This window comes from Diplotaxodon limnothrissa, linkage group LG9, assembly GCF_057381915.1.
Source record: "Diplotaxodon limnothrissa isolate DT_005_m linkage group LG9, D_limnothrissa_male_GT1.1, whole genome shotgun sequence".
Lineage (NCBI taxonomy): Eukaryota > Metazoa > Chordata > Actinopteri > Cichliformes > Cichlidae > Diplotaxodon > Diplotaxodon limnothrissa.
The window spans coordinates 36,354,712-36,369,831 of NC_140604.1; the positions used below are offsets into that span (position 1 = coordinate 36,354,712).

The 15,120-nt window shown below is 48.2% G+C and overlaps 2 protein-coding genes across 2 annotated transcripts; both read left to right on the top strand.

The window, feature by feature from the left end:
* Positions 1-727: 727 nt before the first annotated feature.
* LOC146626057 (uncharacterized) lies at positions 728-9,910 on the top strand. The gene is made up of 6 exons (XM_085363145.1): positions 728-860; positions 2,643-2,909; positions 3,141-3,694; positions 3,768-4,901; positions 6,405-7,505; positions 9,377-9,910. Exons 1-6 carry the CDS (start codon positions 728-730, stop codon positions 9,908-9,910), a joined length of 3,723 nt encoding a protein of 1,240 aa, XP_085219271.1.
* Positions 9,911-12,447: 2,537 nt separating this feature from the next.
* xrcc2 (X-ray repair complementing 2) lies at positions 12,448-14,945 on the top strand. The gene is made up of 6 exons (XM_085363192.1): positions 12,448-12,520; positions 13,278-13,359; positions 13,447-13,482; positions 13,554-13,703; positions 13,785-14,046; positions 14,405-14,945. The coding sequence occupies exons 1-6, from the start codon at positions 12,500-12,502 to the stop codon at positions 14,736-14,738; spliced, it is 885 nt and encodes a 294-aa protein (XP_085219318.1). The 5' UTR covers positions 12,448-12,499; the 3' UTR covers positions 14,739-14,945.
* Positions 14,946-15,120: the final 175 nt, after the last annotated feature.

Genomic DNA, 15,120 nt, shown 5'->3' on the forward strand with positions numbered 1-15,120 from the left:
TTTAACATCACCGTGGTAGGAATTAGAATCAAACTTATGGGAGAGGAGACTCATTGGAGACAAAAGAAAGAATCTTTGGAAAAAATTATCTGAGGAGAATTAATTATGACCTATACTGCAGCCAGAAACCAGGGGGCGATAGAGACGTTTTGGCTTCACTTTTGGGCTGTCGTGTCCTCCATGTTTTCTACAGTCATTGGTCTCCACAGGCTGCTCCTGCAGGAGCTCCAAGACTCCCTGTGGGTTTGGGCCCACCTTGTGGCTGCTGTCATTGGTGGACGGCTCCGGTCTCTGCAGTGATGTCACCGTGTTAGCAGGACCTCAGCTGACATGGGGACACTTCTGTGTTTCCGTCTGAGCTGAGTGAAGTCATTCCACCTTAAATCAGCTGCAGTTACAGTACTGAGCAGAGGCAGGAAGGCCGCTCGTGTCCTCCAGCTTAACCAGCACAGACTCAGGTGTGTCATCACTTCCTTGTTACCTGCACAGGTACAGCCGGCGCTTTGACAGGACACTTATTTGTGAAGGAAGAGAAACGCTGATGTAAATATTCTGATGTCATCAGCCGCAGGTCATGTCACAGTGGCTCCACCCACAGATGCTCGGTGGTGCAGTCGGCTCAAAGCTCGTTTGAACTTTCTCCTGTGGCTGATTGGACGTCCAGCTGTGTGATGCCCTGTATGATGTTAACGTTTGTCCTCTGTGGCGCCCCCTGCAGGTGTTCCAGATGATCGTTGAAGGACACAGGAGGGAGGAGAGGAGGAGGAAGGAGGTGGGCTGTCAGAGCGAGGCGGCCGAGAGGAGGGACGCCGCCGTCCAGGTGGATCTGCTGACTCAGCAGCTAAGCTGGAGACACTTAGGTGAGACTCAGGGACACGTGATTTATCACCGTGCTCTCTGAAACACGGAGCTTCAAACTCATATCCAGTCCAACGTGTCTGTAAAGCAGCACTGAAAACAAACCAGCTGCATGTGAAACACATAGTTACACGGACTCAAACACAGGAAGCCTGCCAACACACAAGCCGTTACGCTGGTCGCTATAGCGATGCACCATAGTGCAGCTGTAATAACTGTGTGACGAAGGGCTCGACCTGAGGAAGGAAGAACCTGATTCCACAGGCTAGACATTGGCCCAGGTCCCCTGTGGCACCCAGAGGCCACGCAGAGCCGGTCCACACAGAGCCGGTCCACACAGATCCATGCAGAGCCGGTCCACACAGATCCATGCAGAGCCGGTCCACACAGAAGTCGCTCCGGGTGGTTTCCTCTGAGGGCTCGAGCCGGCGGACGGACTCAAGGTTCGTCTCTGTGAATGGTGGGTAAAAGGGGGCTTGCCTCGTCGCCGAGCGCCATCTTCGGGTTTAGAGCCTGTGGGCGTCTCACTCACCCGGCCACAGACGTGGAGTCACGGGTAGAGTCACAGTCCACGGCCTTTGTACTGAAGCCACTTCACAGCTGAGAAGATGGTGAACTTCCTGTTCCTGTCCCACACCCGCTGATTAGAAACACCTTCTGCCCCAGTAAACACACCTGAGCAGACACACTGTTTTCTTCCTCACAGATGTCTAAATTTACCCAGAATTCATTGCAGTGCTGACATTGAGACCCTTGATCGCTTCATGGCCAGGTGCTCTCTGAGTTATTAGTCGTGTCCAAATTCATGGGCTGCATCCTCCTGAGGACCCGGCCTTCACGGTCTATGGGGGCCGGGTCTTCAGAAGGTCGGGTAGGCCGGAAGTAAACGGCCGTGAAATTGGACGGTCCAGCCTTCAGATTAGCGTCACCGCTGTCTCGGTGGAGTTTAATAAACTCGGCCGTCTGCTCCTTGCTATCTAAAATATAACAGGACACTGGAGTAAACTCTCGACCATCTGTTTAATCAGTTTTCTGTTTGACGTTTATTCAGCTGTGTGAAAACCAAGGAGGAACCCACCCGGGGGATTAATAAAGTTTTATCTAATCTAATCTAATAATGTTAATCTCAGCCAAACCGATTTACTCATAAACAAATAAAACACTGAAAAAAAGCCAAACAATAACATTTTAGGTTCTCTAAGTGACTTATATATTACGTTTAACCCGAGCAGCGAAAGACCGAGGTGATCTGAAAATGATGTGCTGGGAGTTTGCTGTTCTCGGCGGCTTCAGTAACCCTCGAGCTCCCGGCGAGCTGTCGAGCTGGTGGGTAGCAGACGCCTCTGAAAACATCGAAGCACTTTTGCAAATATGCGATATCTTGATAAACCGAGCAGATATTAAAAGTTTACACAGCTACATTCTCGCCTGAAAATATGTTAAAAGTTTATTTTGTGACCCAGAGAGAGTAGTAACAGTAATATTAAAACTTAGTAGCGGCCGCCATTGCCAGAAACTGGAGTTTGGCTGGGCTGCGCTATGAATTCTGGGATATGGTGGGCCACAAAGGACACACCCGACCCGTCCTTCAAATTCGGGGAAAAGCAGGACGCATTTGTCGGCTACATTCGGAGGAGTCTACGAATTTGGACAGCCTTCGGCGCGTCGCTGTGATGTAATCGTTCTACAAATGCGTCCTCGGGAGGATGCAGCCCATGAATTTGGACACGCCCATTAACTGTTTGAAGCAGAGCGCGCTCACACGTACGCCTCTCCCCTCTCAGGTGTTTCCTGCCACTGTGGCGCCTTCCAGGTGGATGAATCAGCAGGGGGCGCTCTGCTGCAGCTCTGCAGGAGTCGGGCATCACGCTGCGGCACCGACCGCCCCGCCCTGCTACCCAGCGTGCCTCTGTTCTCCGAGCACTCTGTTCTGCCTCCCCCGACTCCTGCGGACGTCTCGGCTGCTCCTCCTGGACTCATCGCTCCCCTGAGCCCGGGGCTGGCCGAAGAGGAGGAGCAGGAAGAGGAGCAGGAGGTGCACGTACCTGAGGGTAGGTTTTGTAAGTGTCAGGTTAAATGAGATGTTTGAAGATCGAGTCCACTCAGAGCAGGAAGCCTTTAATCTGCTCATGTGTTCTTGACCTCCCAACCTTTCATCCTTCAGCCTCCTCTCACAGGAGATTGACTCTCTGCATCAGTCAGTATCTGGGTTATTGATTAGTGATCGGTTCTTTGTATTAATCAGTATTTGAACATTAACTTCCTTTACTCTTCTCCTGCAGAGGAGAGACTCTGCTCTGAGAATGTGGCATTTAAAGAAAAGAAGAAGATGGTGGGGGGGAGGTGGCCTGATGGTGGTGAAAGACAAAAGTCATCACTGGCTGACAAATCGACCAATCACATCGCAGGAAATGCGGCCGGGAAGAGGAGGAGACTAAAGATTAAGCTTCTGAAGAAGGATGAGGAGTCCCACACCAGCAAGCGAGGAGAGGAACAAACAACCAGGATCCAGGAGAGGAAGGAGAACGAGGGGCAGGAGGAGGAGGAGAGAGGAGGGGAGGAGACCATGAAAGAAAGGGGAGGAGTCAAATCTGTCATAATGAAGACTGAGGAGGGTCGGAGACCGAGGAGGATGGTTGGCCCGACAGTCAGATACCTGCTGGAGTCTGAGCAGCAGTCACATGGGCCAACAGCAGCCAATCACAGCAGAGCGAGCAGAGATGTGCGGAGGAGAAAGATGGGGAGGCCGAGGAAGGAGCAGAAGGAGCTGGATGACAGCAGCACGGTGGAGTCCTCAACAGACGGAGGAGCAGAGAGATGGTGGAAGCTCTGCCAGGTCAGTCCTTCACTTGAACGTCACATCACCTTTGTTTCTCTGACCTTTGACCTTCGACTTTACCTGTCTCCAGGTGTGTGGTCTGAACGTCACCAGCCAGGCGTCTCTGGATCTCCACCTTTCCGTCCACAGACCGGCTTCTAGCTGCGCACAAGCTGCTGCTGACCAACAGCAAGAACAAACCAATCACGCGCAGGGTGATGCAGAGGAGAGGGAGGAGCCTCAGAGGCAGAGGAGGACAGTCTGCCAACCAATCAGGTACCTACTGGAGTCGGAGGAAGTGTCACATGGTTCTGGAACAGCCAATCAGACCAATCAGGAGGCAGCTACCAAACCCACAAGAAGGAGAGGAACATCAAAAGATGCTGTTGGGGGCGGGGCTTCAGAGGTGATTGACAGGCCTGAGACTAATGCTAAAGACACAGGTCACATGGTCACAACAGGAGGAAGAGAGGAAGGAGAGGAGGAGCCTCACAGGACAAAGAGGACGATGGTTGGCCGACCAATGAGGTACCTGCTGGAGTCAGAGGAAACAGGTGGTGTCAGAACCTCCAATCACGATGCAGAAAACAAACCCACACAGCGCAGGCGAAGACTAAAAAATGTTTTTGATTTCAGTGAGGCTGGGGGCAGGGCTTCAAAGATGACTGACTGTTCTGATACTGAAGATAAAGTAACGGATCACATGGTGTCAACGGGAGGAAGAAAGGAAGGGGAGGAGCCTCAAAGGCCCAGGAAGCTCCTCCTCACAGCACCCACCGAGGCTCCTTATTGGTCAAGAGACATAAACCGTGCGAGAACACGTCCCAGCTGGTTGGTCGACTACTGGACCCTGAACAGGAGTGGGAATGGAAGGAGGGGGACAAAGAGGAGCAGAGTGGAGGACGACGACGAAGAAAGGGAGGCGCAACAAGTCTGTGTGGAGAAGGAGGAGGAGCCTCAAAGGCCGAGGAGGACGATGGTTGGCCCACCAATCAGGTACCTGCTGGAGTCAGAGGAGACAACACGGGGTTCTGGAACAGCCAATCAGACCAATCAGAAGGCAGCTAACAAACACACAAGGAGGAGAGGAAGATCAAAAGATTCTGTTGGAGGCGGGGCTTCAAAGATGACTGACTGTTCTGACATTGGAGATAAAGACACAGGTCACATGGTCTCAACGGGAGGAAGAAAGGAAGAGGAGGAGCTTCAGAGACCAGGAAAGACGGTTAGTCCACCAATCAGATGCCTTCTAGAGTCAGAGGTGATAACAGATATTTTACAATCATCCAATCAGGATGCAGAACACAAGCCCATGTCTTCTGACCTTTACTTGAACTTTACCTGTTACTACAGCCTCTTTTTCTACCTACTCGGATCGACTTGCCGCGGTTTTCAGGTTTCCTATTAGTTCGTAGTTCCTGGTACCAGGTGATGTTCGGCCGGCGTTCCAGGAAATTCGAGCAAATATGAAAATGTGCCCCCGATTGGCCAGTCAGTGGCTTCCCTCGATGAGTCGTGATGGCGTCTCATTCACAAAAATGAAAAGCGCCATTTTTGAAGTTGGGTAGCGACAGAAATGGCTACAAAAGCAATGCCGTGTTCCCGAGTCTGACGCCACAGACCAAGCAGCGGGTCCATCGCGCCTCGACGTCCACCTTTATTGGTGTTGCACATTAATTGCTATAACAATGACCACGTACATTAAGTACTTACCAGATTGTAGTGGAAAACCAGTCATGGCGAGTGGTTCCGAGTAGGTAACCATGGAAATTAGGGCTGGGTATCGTCACTGATCTCTAGAATCGATTCGATTTCGATTCATGAGGTCCCGAATCAATTCGATCCACGATTCGATTTGAATCGGGTAAATTTAGCCTGAGACAGTCAGAAATATTATAATTCAGGTCATGCATCAGTACATTTCCATATTTTTATATCTATAAAAAGAAAGCTGATACTTGCGGGACTTTATCAAAGGTGTGAGCATCACAGCAGAGGGCTTTGTGTCAAAGTAACTGAGGATAAAACACAGAAAAACATGAAGGCGACTTTCCTGGCCTGGATTTTAACAGATGACCTTAAAAATATTCTGCAGTAGATCAAAAACGAAAGAAAACCATGAATCAACACATGAACATGACCTGATGCTGCTGAAGTGAAGCAGAGCAAAGTTTACAGAGGTTTGATTACAGGCACAGCTGAGAGTTTTGCAATTTGCATCATTTTAAAAAGTTTAAATTTGCTCAGTATTGAACAGCAGAAATGAGGCTTTCTTCTCAGAAGTAAGTAAAAGGACAAAAACAGCGGCCAACAGCCTGTAAATAACGGTAGAGTTGTGCGTAACAAGCAAGCGAATAATGCAGAAAACAGATTTTTAGACGGGAAACTGTTCTTGAAGTACAGAGAGAGAGAGCTGTGCATGAAGTGTGATTTTTATCGTGGTGGAAGCAAAACAGCAAAAATCAGAGTGAATTCTTTGTGTTTTGTGTTTCCATCTTTGTACAGAATCCTGCTCTCATTTAACCTGAGATTCTGGCATTCCGGGCAAAATAAATTTATCCAAGCTAGAATCGATTTTAAACGATAAATTGATAATCAAAGCCCACCCCTAATGGATGGGCTTCTTCTTTCCCGACTTTTAACCAGACTTTTCTGCCCCTTTTGTCTTTAGTTAGCTGTAATTAACCCAACGCTCACCTGACCTTTGTCTGACCTTTCCCCCCTGCAGGCGTCTGCCCTCCACCCGTCCGTCCACAGACCAAAGCAACCTTTCGGCTGTCACCTCTGCAACAGGAAGTTCAGCTGTGCCAGCGGGCTGTTCCTGCACCAATGCGATCAGCACCACAGCAATATAGGTGGTCTCTACAGCAACGGATGTGGGGCGGCCCTGAGCAACGCCCAAGCTCCTAAAAACAAACCACAAAAACAGACCACCCAGGATGACAAGGAGGAGGAGCCTCAGAGGCCCAGGAAGCCCCTCCTCACAGCACCCACCAAGGCTCCTTTTTGGTCAAGAGGCATAAACCGTGCGAGAACACGTCCCAGCTGGTTGGTCAACTACTGGACCCTGAACAGGAGTGGGAATGGATGGAGGGGGACAAAGAGGAGCAGAGCGGAGGAGGAAGAAAAAGAAGAAAGGGAGGTGCAACAAGTCTGTGTGGAGAAGGAGGAGGAGCCTCAAAGGCCGAGGAGGACGATGGTTGGCCCACCAATCAGGTACCTGCTGGAGTCAGAGGAGACAACACGGGGTTCTGGAACAGCCAATCAGACCAATCAGAAGGCAGCTAACAAACACACAAGGAGGAGAGGAAGATCAAAAGACTCTGTTGGAGGCGGGGCTTCAAAGATGACTGACTGTTCTGACATTGGAGATAAAGACACAGGTCACATGGTCTCAACGGGAGGAAGACAGGAAGAGGAGGAGCCTCAGAGACCAGGAAAGATGGTCAGTCCACCAATCAGATGCCTTCTAGAGTTGGAGGAAACGTCACATGATTCTGGAACAGCCAATCACACTGATCAGGAGGCAGTTACCAAGCTCACAAGAAGGAGAGAAAGATCAGATGCTGTTGGCCTCTGTGAGCCTGGGGGCGGGGCTTCAGAGATGATTGACAGGCTTGACGCTAAAGTTAAAGACATAAGTCACGTGGTTGAAAAGGGCAGAAGAAAGGGAGATGAGAAGAAGGAGGAGCCTCAGAGGCTGAGAAGGACGATGGTCGGCCCACCAATCAGGTACCTGCTGGAGTCAGAGGAGCTGTCACGGGGTCAAAGAACAGCCAATCAGGACACAGAAAACAAACCCACACACAGCAGACGGAGCCCAAAAAAGGTTGGTAGCCACAGTTAACTGATCAATCAGGAGGCAGCTAACAGCACCTGCCATTAAGTTCTTAGGTCGACCATATTAAAGATTGAACCCATCTCTAATGATCGGCTATGTACCACAGGCCTTCAAGCTGGCTGTAGTTAAACCTTTACTCAAAAATCATCTCTAGACCCAGCAGTCTTAGCTAATTATTGGCCAATCTCCAACCTTCCTTTATATCAAACATCCTTGAAAGAGTAGTTGTCAAACAGCTAACAGATCATCTTAGACTTTTAGAGACTTTCTATTGTCATTGTGCAGTTTCTTGCACAGCGAAATTGGGTAGCTGGATCACAAAGGTGCTAAAGTAAAAAGAAGAGAAACCAATATACAACGAAGGCGGAAAATAAATAAATAATTAAATCAATAGCTGGGATAGGCTCCAGCGCCCCCCGCGACCCTGAAAAGGATAAGCGGAAGCGAATGGATGGATGGATGGATGGATGGATGGATAAATCAATAGAATAAAATAAAAAACAGTGTATATGTATACATATGTGAGTGGAACTATATACATGGTGTATGTGGAGGAAACATTGAAACAGACTGGGACCAAAATAATTGCACAGAACATGGAAAGACTGAGATATTGCACATAGATGATCAACAGCAGTGTCAGGGTGGATGTGTTGGGGAAGTCTTTACACACTAGTTTGCATTAAGAGTTCTGACAGCCCACGGGAAGAAGCTGTTCTTTAGTCTGTTGGTTTTGCACCTGATGGATCTGAGCCTTTTTCCAGAGGGCAGGATGTTGAAGAGGTGGTGGTTAGGATGGAGGTGGTCCTTTATAATTGCCCTGGCTCTGGAGAGACATCTTGAGCTGGCAATTAAGTCCAGGGAGTTCTGATGACCCTCTGTAGTCTCTTCTTGTCAGCTGTTGTGCAACCAGCGTACCACACAGGGATGGCGTGCACCAGCACACTCTCGATAGTGGCACGGTAGAAGGACCTCTGCAGAGGAGTGGCTTATTTGAAGAGTTTCAGTCAGGTTTCAGAGCTCATCACAGCACAGAAACAGCTTTAGTGAAGGTTACAAATGATCTTCTTATGGCCTCTGACAGTGGACTCATCTCTGTGCTTGTCCTGCTAGACCTCAGTGCAGCGTTCGATACTGTCGACCATAATATCCTATTAGAGCGATTAGAACATGCTGTAGGTATTACAGGTACTGCACTGCAGTGGTTTGTATCATATCTATCTAATAGGCTCCAGTTTGTGCATGTAAATGGAGAGTCCTCTTCACACACTGAGGTTAATTATGGAGTTCCACAGGGTTCAGTGCTAGGACCAATTCTGTTTACATTATACATGCTTCCCTTAGGCAGCATCATCAGAAGACATAGCATACATTTTCACTGCTATGCAGATGACACCCAGCTCTATCTGTCCATGAAGCCAGATAACACACACCAATGAGTTAAACTGCAGGAATGTCTTAAAGACATAAAGACCTGGATGGCCGCTAACTTTCTGCTTCTTAATTCAGATCAAACTGAGGTTATTGTACTCGGCCCTGAAAAGCTTAGAAATATGGTATCTAACCAGATCCTTACTCTGGATGGCATTACCTTGGCCTCCAGTAACACTGTGAGGAACCTTGGAGTCATTTTTGACCAGGACATGTCCTTCAACGCACATATTAAACAAATATGTAAGACTGCTTTCTTCCATTTGTGCAACATCTCTAAAGTTAGAAATATCCTGTCTCAGAGTGACGCTGAAAAACTAGTTCATGCATTTATTACTTCCAGGCTGGACGACTGTAATTCATTATTATCAGGAAGTCTAAAAACTCCCTGAAAGCCTTCAGTTAATCGTGACCTTTCTCCTCTGCAGACGTCTGTCTTCCACAGACCGAAGCGCCCGTTCGGCTGTCACATCTGCAACAGGAAGTTCAGCCGTGCCAGCAGACTGTTCCTGCATCATTGCAATCAGCACCGCAGCATCATAGACAGTTCCCAAGGCAACAGAGTTGGGATGGCCATGAGCAGTGCTCGAGCTTCTGATGGCAAATGGAAAGAAGGAACCCAGGGTAAGAACGAGAATGGGGAGGAGCCTCAGCGGCAGCGAAGGAGGAGAGTTGGCCCACCAATCAGATACCTACTGGAGTCAGAGGAGTTGTCACATGGTCTTAGAAAAGCCCATCAGAGTGCAGCAACCAAACCCACACAAAGGAGAGGAAGAATGAAGGCTGGTGGTCTCACTAAGGCTGGGGGCGGGGCTTCACAGATGATTGATAGGTTTGAGGCTACCTTTGCCACAGACAGACAGACAGGTGTGCACAGGCAGACTTACCTGGTTCACAGAGACTTGCAGGATTGTCAGGTGACCATCTCCCCCTGCTCTGTCACAATGCAGCGCCTCCTCTGATTGGCTGATTACGTTCTTGTTAAACATGTTTGTTTTAATTTTTTCTATGAAGTCTGGTTTCAGTGATTTTAGGTGTGTGTGTGTGTGTGTGTCACACTGTTTTTGAACAATAAAATGAAATAATGTCCTGCTCCTTTTTTCTGTCCTGCTGTTCATGGTTTCTAATGAGGTCAAAGGTCAGGCTGCACCGCCCATGGAACTGCATGATGTCAGAGAGGGGATATCCTTATATGGTCGCGTCAGGCTCTGAGTAATCTAAATCAATGTGGGCCATGACCCCCTGGTGGACGTCACAGGTACTGCAGGTGAGCCTGGAGCCATCACTGCGTAGTACAAATATCACAAATGCTACAATCAAACCGAAGTATTCGAGTGTATTTAGCAGTAGTTCCAGTCCTGACAGAGAAAGTCCTCCCTGCAGAGTCCTCCATCATCATCATCGTCACTGTGTGATGAGTTTAAATAAGAATCAGTTTTCAGATTATATAGCTTAAAGTGTCACCATGACGACCAATCCTCATCCTCGCACTCAGGACCACTGGAGGACACCAGACTGCAGGACAGGTGTGGTGCAGGTAAACTCGGCCTCACTGAGAAAAACACAAGAACAGAGCTGTTTATCATCTAACACAGCACATAACAGGCAAGGCACGATTGTCCAATCAGCAGCCTCCCTGGTAACACCTTTGTGTCTGTGATTATAAACTAGACTGATGCTGCTGTTCAGGAGTCTCCTCCACTTTCACTGCTAGCTCGCCTCATCTGTTAGTGTCACTGACCTCTGACTGCCCGCCTCAGTAACGTGACCTCTGACCTCTCGTCTTCCTCACTAGTTCAGCCCCATTTGGCGCCTCAGTGATCACTCACATGCTGCCGTTAGCTTCACACAGGTGAATTTTTGTTGATACAGACTGTTGAGCTTTGAGTGTCACAGTCAAACTTTGCTTTGAAGCACCTGCTAAAAACACTTTGACTCTTGTAGAGTAAAATATGATTATAGTAAAAAAAATCAAAGCTGCAGCACATACAGCAACAAAAACTGTTAGTAAATGTGTCCTGGAGTTTATGCAGGTGCAGAAAGTGCTGCTGCTGTAAGTCAGCCTAACAGCTTCTAGATCACTTATTTTTCTGGAAAGATGGTAAGAAGGGCATCACTGCTCATCTCTACAATCTCCCAGATCTTGGAATACAAGCCTTTGTCCCATGAAAATCACTTCACAGTAGTAGGAGACCTCTAAACCTACAAATGAAGAGTGATCCTGGAAGAAAAAGGGCCCACACTATAGTGACCTCAACAATTGCAAGACAGCTTTGTCCCCGATGCTTATATGAAAAAAAAATAAATAAATACGAAGATTTATGAAACCATTAGGACTTTATTACTGTTTTATCTGAAAAGTTACTGGTAATATATGACCTAACTGGCATTTAAAGTGTAAAAAAAAAAAAGAATATAGATAAAATTTTGGTTTTTTGAAGAAAAGGACTGGAGCTAATTTAAAGAGTCAAGTCGGTAAAAGTAGATCAATGTTTTAATAAATATACATTTTACAGCATTTTGTAAAAAAAAAAAACACACAAAAGTTGCCATTTTTGGCAACGAACAAGGTGAGAGAGTTTTATAGTTTTTGCTCTCCTTGAACAAAAATAATAGTGCTCAATAATGTTGATGTTAATCAATTAAATGTCCCAGACTCTACTATTAATAATATAGTGGTCCCTCGTTTATCGCAGGAGTTACGTTCTAAAAATAACCCGCGGTAGGTGAAATCCGCGAAGTTATATTTACAAAAACTGTGGTATTTTGTAAATATAATAAACGCGAATTCAGCTGTGTAATTTTATTAGCAGTGTCCTCTTGAAATGCGCCAACAACATTGAGAGTAACATCCTCCTCTCTGCCCCTTAATGCTCTCTGGGCGCTATGGTAACGCGTAAATAATCCTTTCAAAATAAGACACAACTACAACACGGGAAGACACCCAGGGAAACCGAGGAAAACCCTGAAAACCATACATTTCACACCCGAGGCTCAACTCTCGCGTTGACAAAACATAACTTTCAATACTTGAAATGTGCAATTCACTTGTATTTTTATTTTTATTCCTATTTATTCTATTTATCCCCTTCGTATATTTTATTTATATTGTCTCTGTATTTATATATATATATGTGTGTGTGTATAACTCTGTAACTTCTGTCGGTGCTGTGCTTTTTTGGAAATCGAATTTCCCAGAGGAACCCACCCGAGGGATTAATAAAGTTCTATCTAATCTAATCTAATCTAATCTAATCTAATCTAACACATGGACACTTTTGGCCACAAACGAGCTGAAGGGATGGTGATTTTTTTAAATAAACCCAGAGTGTTAAAACACTTAGAACCAAATTTATTTTTCAGCAGCATCAATAGTAACAAAAACACAATTTAGTTTTCCCTGTCAAAGTCGATTTAACTGAAGTTACGTGTTTCCGGCTACTGTGGAGATCACGTGTTTCCGGTTGCTGTGGCGGTCGCAATATGGCGGAAACCGGAAGTCAGTTCAAAACAGCCGTGGCGGGTCCCGAAGGAGAAGGAGCTCTGCTGAGATGAGCGAGAGCGGCGCTCAGGTGAGAAACCGAAGCCCGTGTTTGCCTGTGTGTCACGTGACCGCGCTGTTAGCGAGATGAGAGCGCTGTTAGCACCGCGTGACGGTAACTGTCAGAGGGTGTGTGTCTGCTTACAAGCGATGTAGGAAGAAAACAGACAGTTACCTGTTCGAGTTTGGTACAGGTGTGTTGCTGTGACCTTCACTGAGCAGAGCTCTGCACAGCTGGAGATGCTGCCGGAAACTCAAAACACGTGTTTAGTTTGTAGTGTGGTACAGTCTACGTGCTGCAGCAGTGTGTAATGATCTGTACAGTGTATATCCTGGAGCAGTGTGTCATATGGCAGAGTGTATATCCTGGAGCAGAGTGTAATATGGCAGAGTGTATATCCTGGAGCAGAGTGTATATCCTGGAGCAGAGTGTATATCCTGGAGCAGAGTTTAATATGGCAGAGTGTATATCCTGGAGCAGAGTGTATATCCTGGAGCAGAGTTTAATATGGCAGAGTGTATATCCTGGAGCAGAGTGTATATCCTGGAGCAGAGTGTAATATGGCAGAGTGTATATCCTGGAGCAGAGTGTATATCCTGGAGCAGTGTGTCATATGGCAGAGTGTATATCCTGGAGCAGAGTGTAATATGGCAGAGTGTATATCCTGGAGCAGAGTGTAATATGGCAGAGTGTATATCCTGGAGCAGAGTGTATATCCTGGAGCAGAGTGTAATATGGCAGAGTGTATATCCTGGAGCAGAGTGTAACGGTGTGTGCGTCTTGTCAGCTGTTAGCTCGTCTGGAGGCACGGCGCTGCCTTAAGGATATTGAGCCTCGTCTGTTTCCGGAAGACCGAGGACCCGACCAAGGTGACTGGCCACGCCCACCCACTCACAGCTGACACATGCTGTCAGTCAGGTGACTGTCTCACTGTATGTGTTGTTTCTTGCTCTCAGGTGCGGTGGTGGAGCTGTTTGGGCTGGAGGGCACAGGTGAGTTCACGATGCAGGAAGTGCCTCCACCTTTAACCTGGATGTAAACTGTGTGTGTGTGTGTTGCTCAGGTAAGACGGAGCTGTTGTATCACCTGCTGTGCCGCTGCGTGCTGCCGGAGGCAGCTGGGGGTCTGGAGGTGGATGTGGTGTTTGTGGACACCGACTACAGCCTAGACATGTTACACCTGGTCAGCATCCTGGACAGCAAACTGAGCGCAGGTATATGCACACGCATGCACACACACACACACACAAACAAACAGGAAGTTACACACTAACCCTTTCTCTCCGGGTCCTTAGCGCTGTTGGCCGGAGCAGACGAGGCGGCGCTCCGCTCATGTCTGTCCCGCCTCCTGTTTGTTCACTGCTACTCCTCCTCACAGCTCCTCCTCACCCTCCACTTCCTGGAGACCACCTTGTCATCACGGCCCGCCCTGGCGCTCATCCTCATAGACAGCATTTCCGCGTTTTATTGGGTGGATCGCTGCGAGGGTGGGGCCAGCTACACCAAACAGGAGGAGAAGCTCAGTAGGTGTGCGGAGCTGCTGGGACGCCTGCTCAGGTGGGTGGAGTTAGACTGATTCAGGCTGCTCGCAGGTCATGCGTTACAGTGCGCTGCGTGACATCACCACCACTCTGAAGGCTTCCGCTGAGCTCTGATATGATCACGGTCATGTGCGCAGCTTTTCTCTTTCAGGTACAAACACATGTGCAGAGTGCCCCCTGGTGGTCAAACTGCAGTGTCAGCACCGTAGGTCAGGGTGTTGGCTGGTCAATCGCTCACGCTCTGATGAGTGTTTGTGTAAAATGTTGGTTTGTTCGTGTTTTGCTGGGTCAAATACCTGAGTGGAGCCTGTGGTGGTTCTGTTCTGGACTGTGGCTCACTAATTTTCTGATTTTTGACTCCTCCTACTCCACAGGGATTACAGAATTACTGTCTTCGCCACCTGTCACGCCATCAGGAGGCCCGGCGTCCCCTCCTCCTCCTCAGACTCCGAGCGGTCGTACCTCTGCCGCTCCTGGCAGAGGCTGGTGACCCACCGGCTGCTGTGCTCCAGGCAGGAGCCAGGAAACAACATGGCTGCCGAAGGAGGACACGACCAGGAGCAGAGGAGACAGCAGATCTTCACCGTCCACTGCACCACCTTCTCTTCGAGGGTCAAGGTCTCCTGGAGCAGCTCCTTCTGTGTGACGGAGGCAGGAGTGGAGTTCCTGTCGGCGTCCGAGGAGAACAAATGTGCTGCACGTCAGTAACTCAGACTCTGGTCCAATCATGGATCAGGGAGATGTCCGTCATCTGGCTGAGGGACCAATCACATTTGAGCCCTTGCCGCAGACACGCCCCTCACAGCACAGACTGTTTACTTCATCTGCGTGTTTTTCTGTGTGATGTGATTCTGTGCTCTGACTGCTGCTCGGCCCACAGTGGAAACAGGAGCAGACTGTAATGAGCTGCACAGGTGGGACTGTACAGGGAAAATGGAGGGGGTGGGGTCAGGATGAGGTCATTGTTAGGGGCCAAAGGGTCAGCATTAGTGTTTGTGTTCAATAAACTGGACATGTATGTTGTGACCTGTGTGTTTGTTTCCACTCAGACCCATCAGCAGATTGTAGATTAATTAATAATAACTGAGGT

What these genes read in the sequence shown, in the direction of transcription:
- xrcc2 (XM_085363192.1), top strand. Translation starts at nt 12,500, where the DNA reads ATGAGCGAGAGCGGCGCTCAG. An exon ending in AGACCGAGGACCCGACCAAG is followed by an intron (nt 13,360 to 13,446) that starts GTGACTGGCCAC and finishes TCTTGCTCTCAG; the next exon opens with GTGCGGTGGTGGAGCTGTTT. An exon ending in CTGCTGGGACGCCTGCTCAG is followed by an intron (nt 14,047 to 14,404) that starts GTGGGTGGAGTT and finishes CCTACTCCACAG; the next exon opens with GGATTACAGAATTACTGTCT.
- LOC146626057 (XM_085363145.1), top strand. Translation starts at nt 728, where the DNA reads ATGATCGTTGAAGGACACAGGAGGGAGGAGAGGAGGAGGAAGGAGGTG. An exon ending in GCTAAGCTGGAGACACTTAG is followed by an intron (nt 861 to 2,642) that starts GTGAGACTCAGG and finishes CTCCCCTCTCAG; the next exon opens with GTGTTTCCTGCCACTGTGGC. An exon ending in GGAGGTGCACGTACCTGAGG is followed by an intron (nt 2,910 to 3,140) that starts GTAGGTTTTGTA and finishes CTTCTCCTGCAG; the next exon opens with AGGAGAGACTCTGCTCTGAG.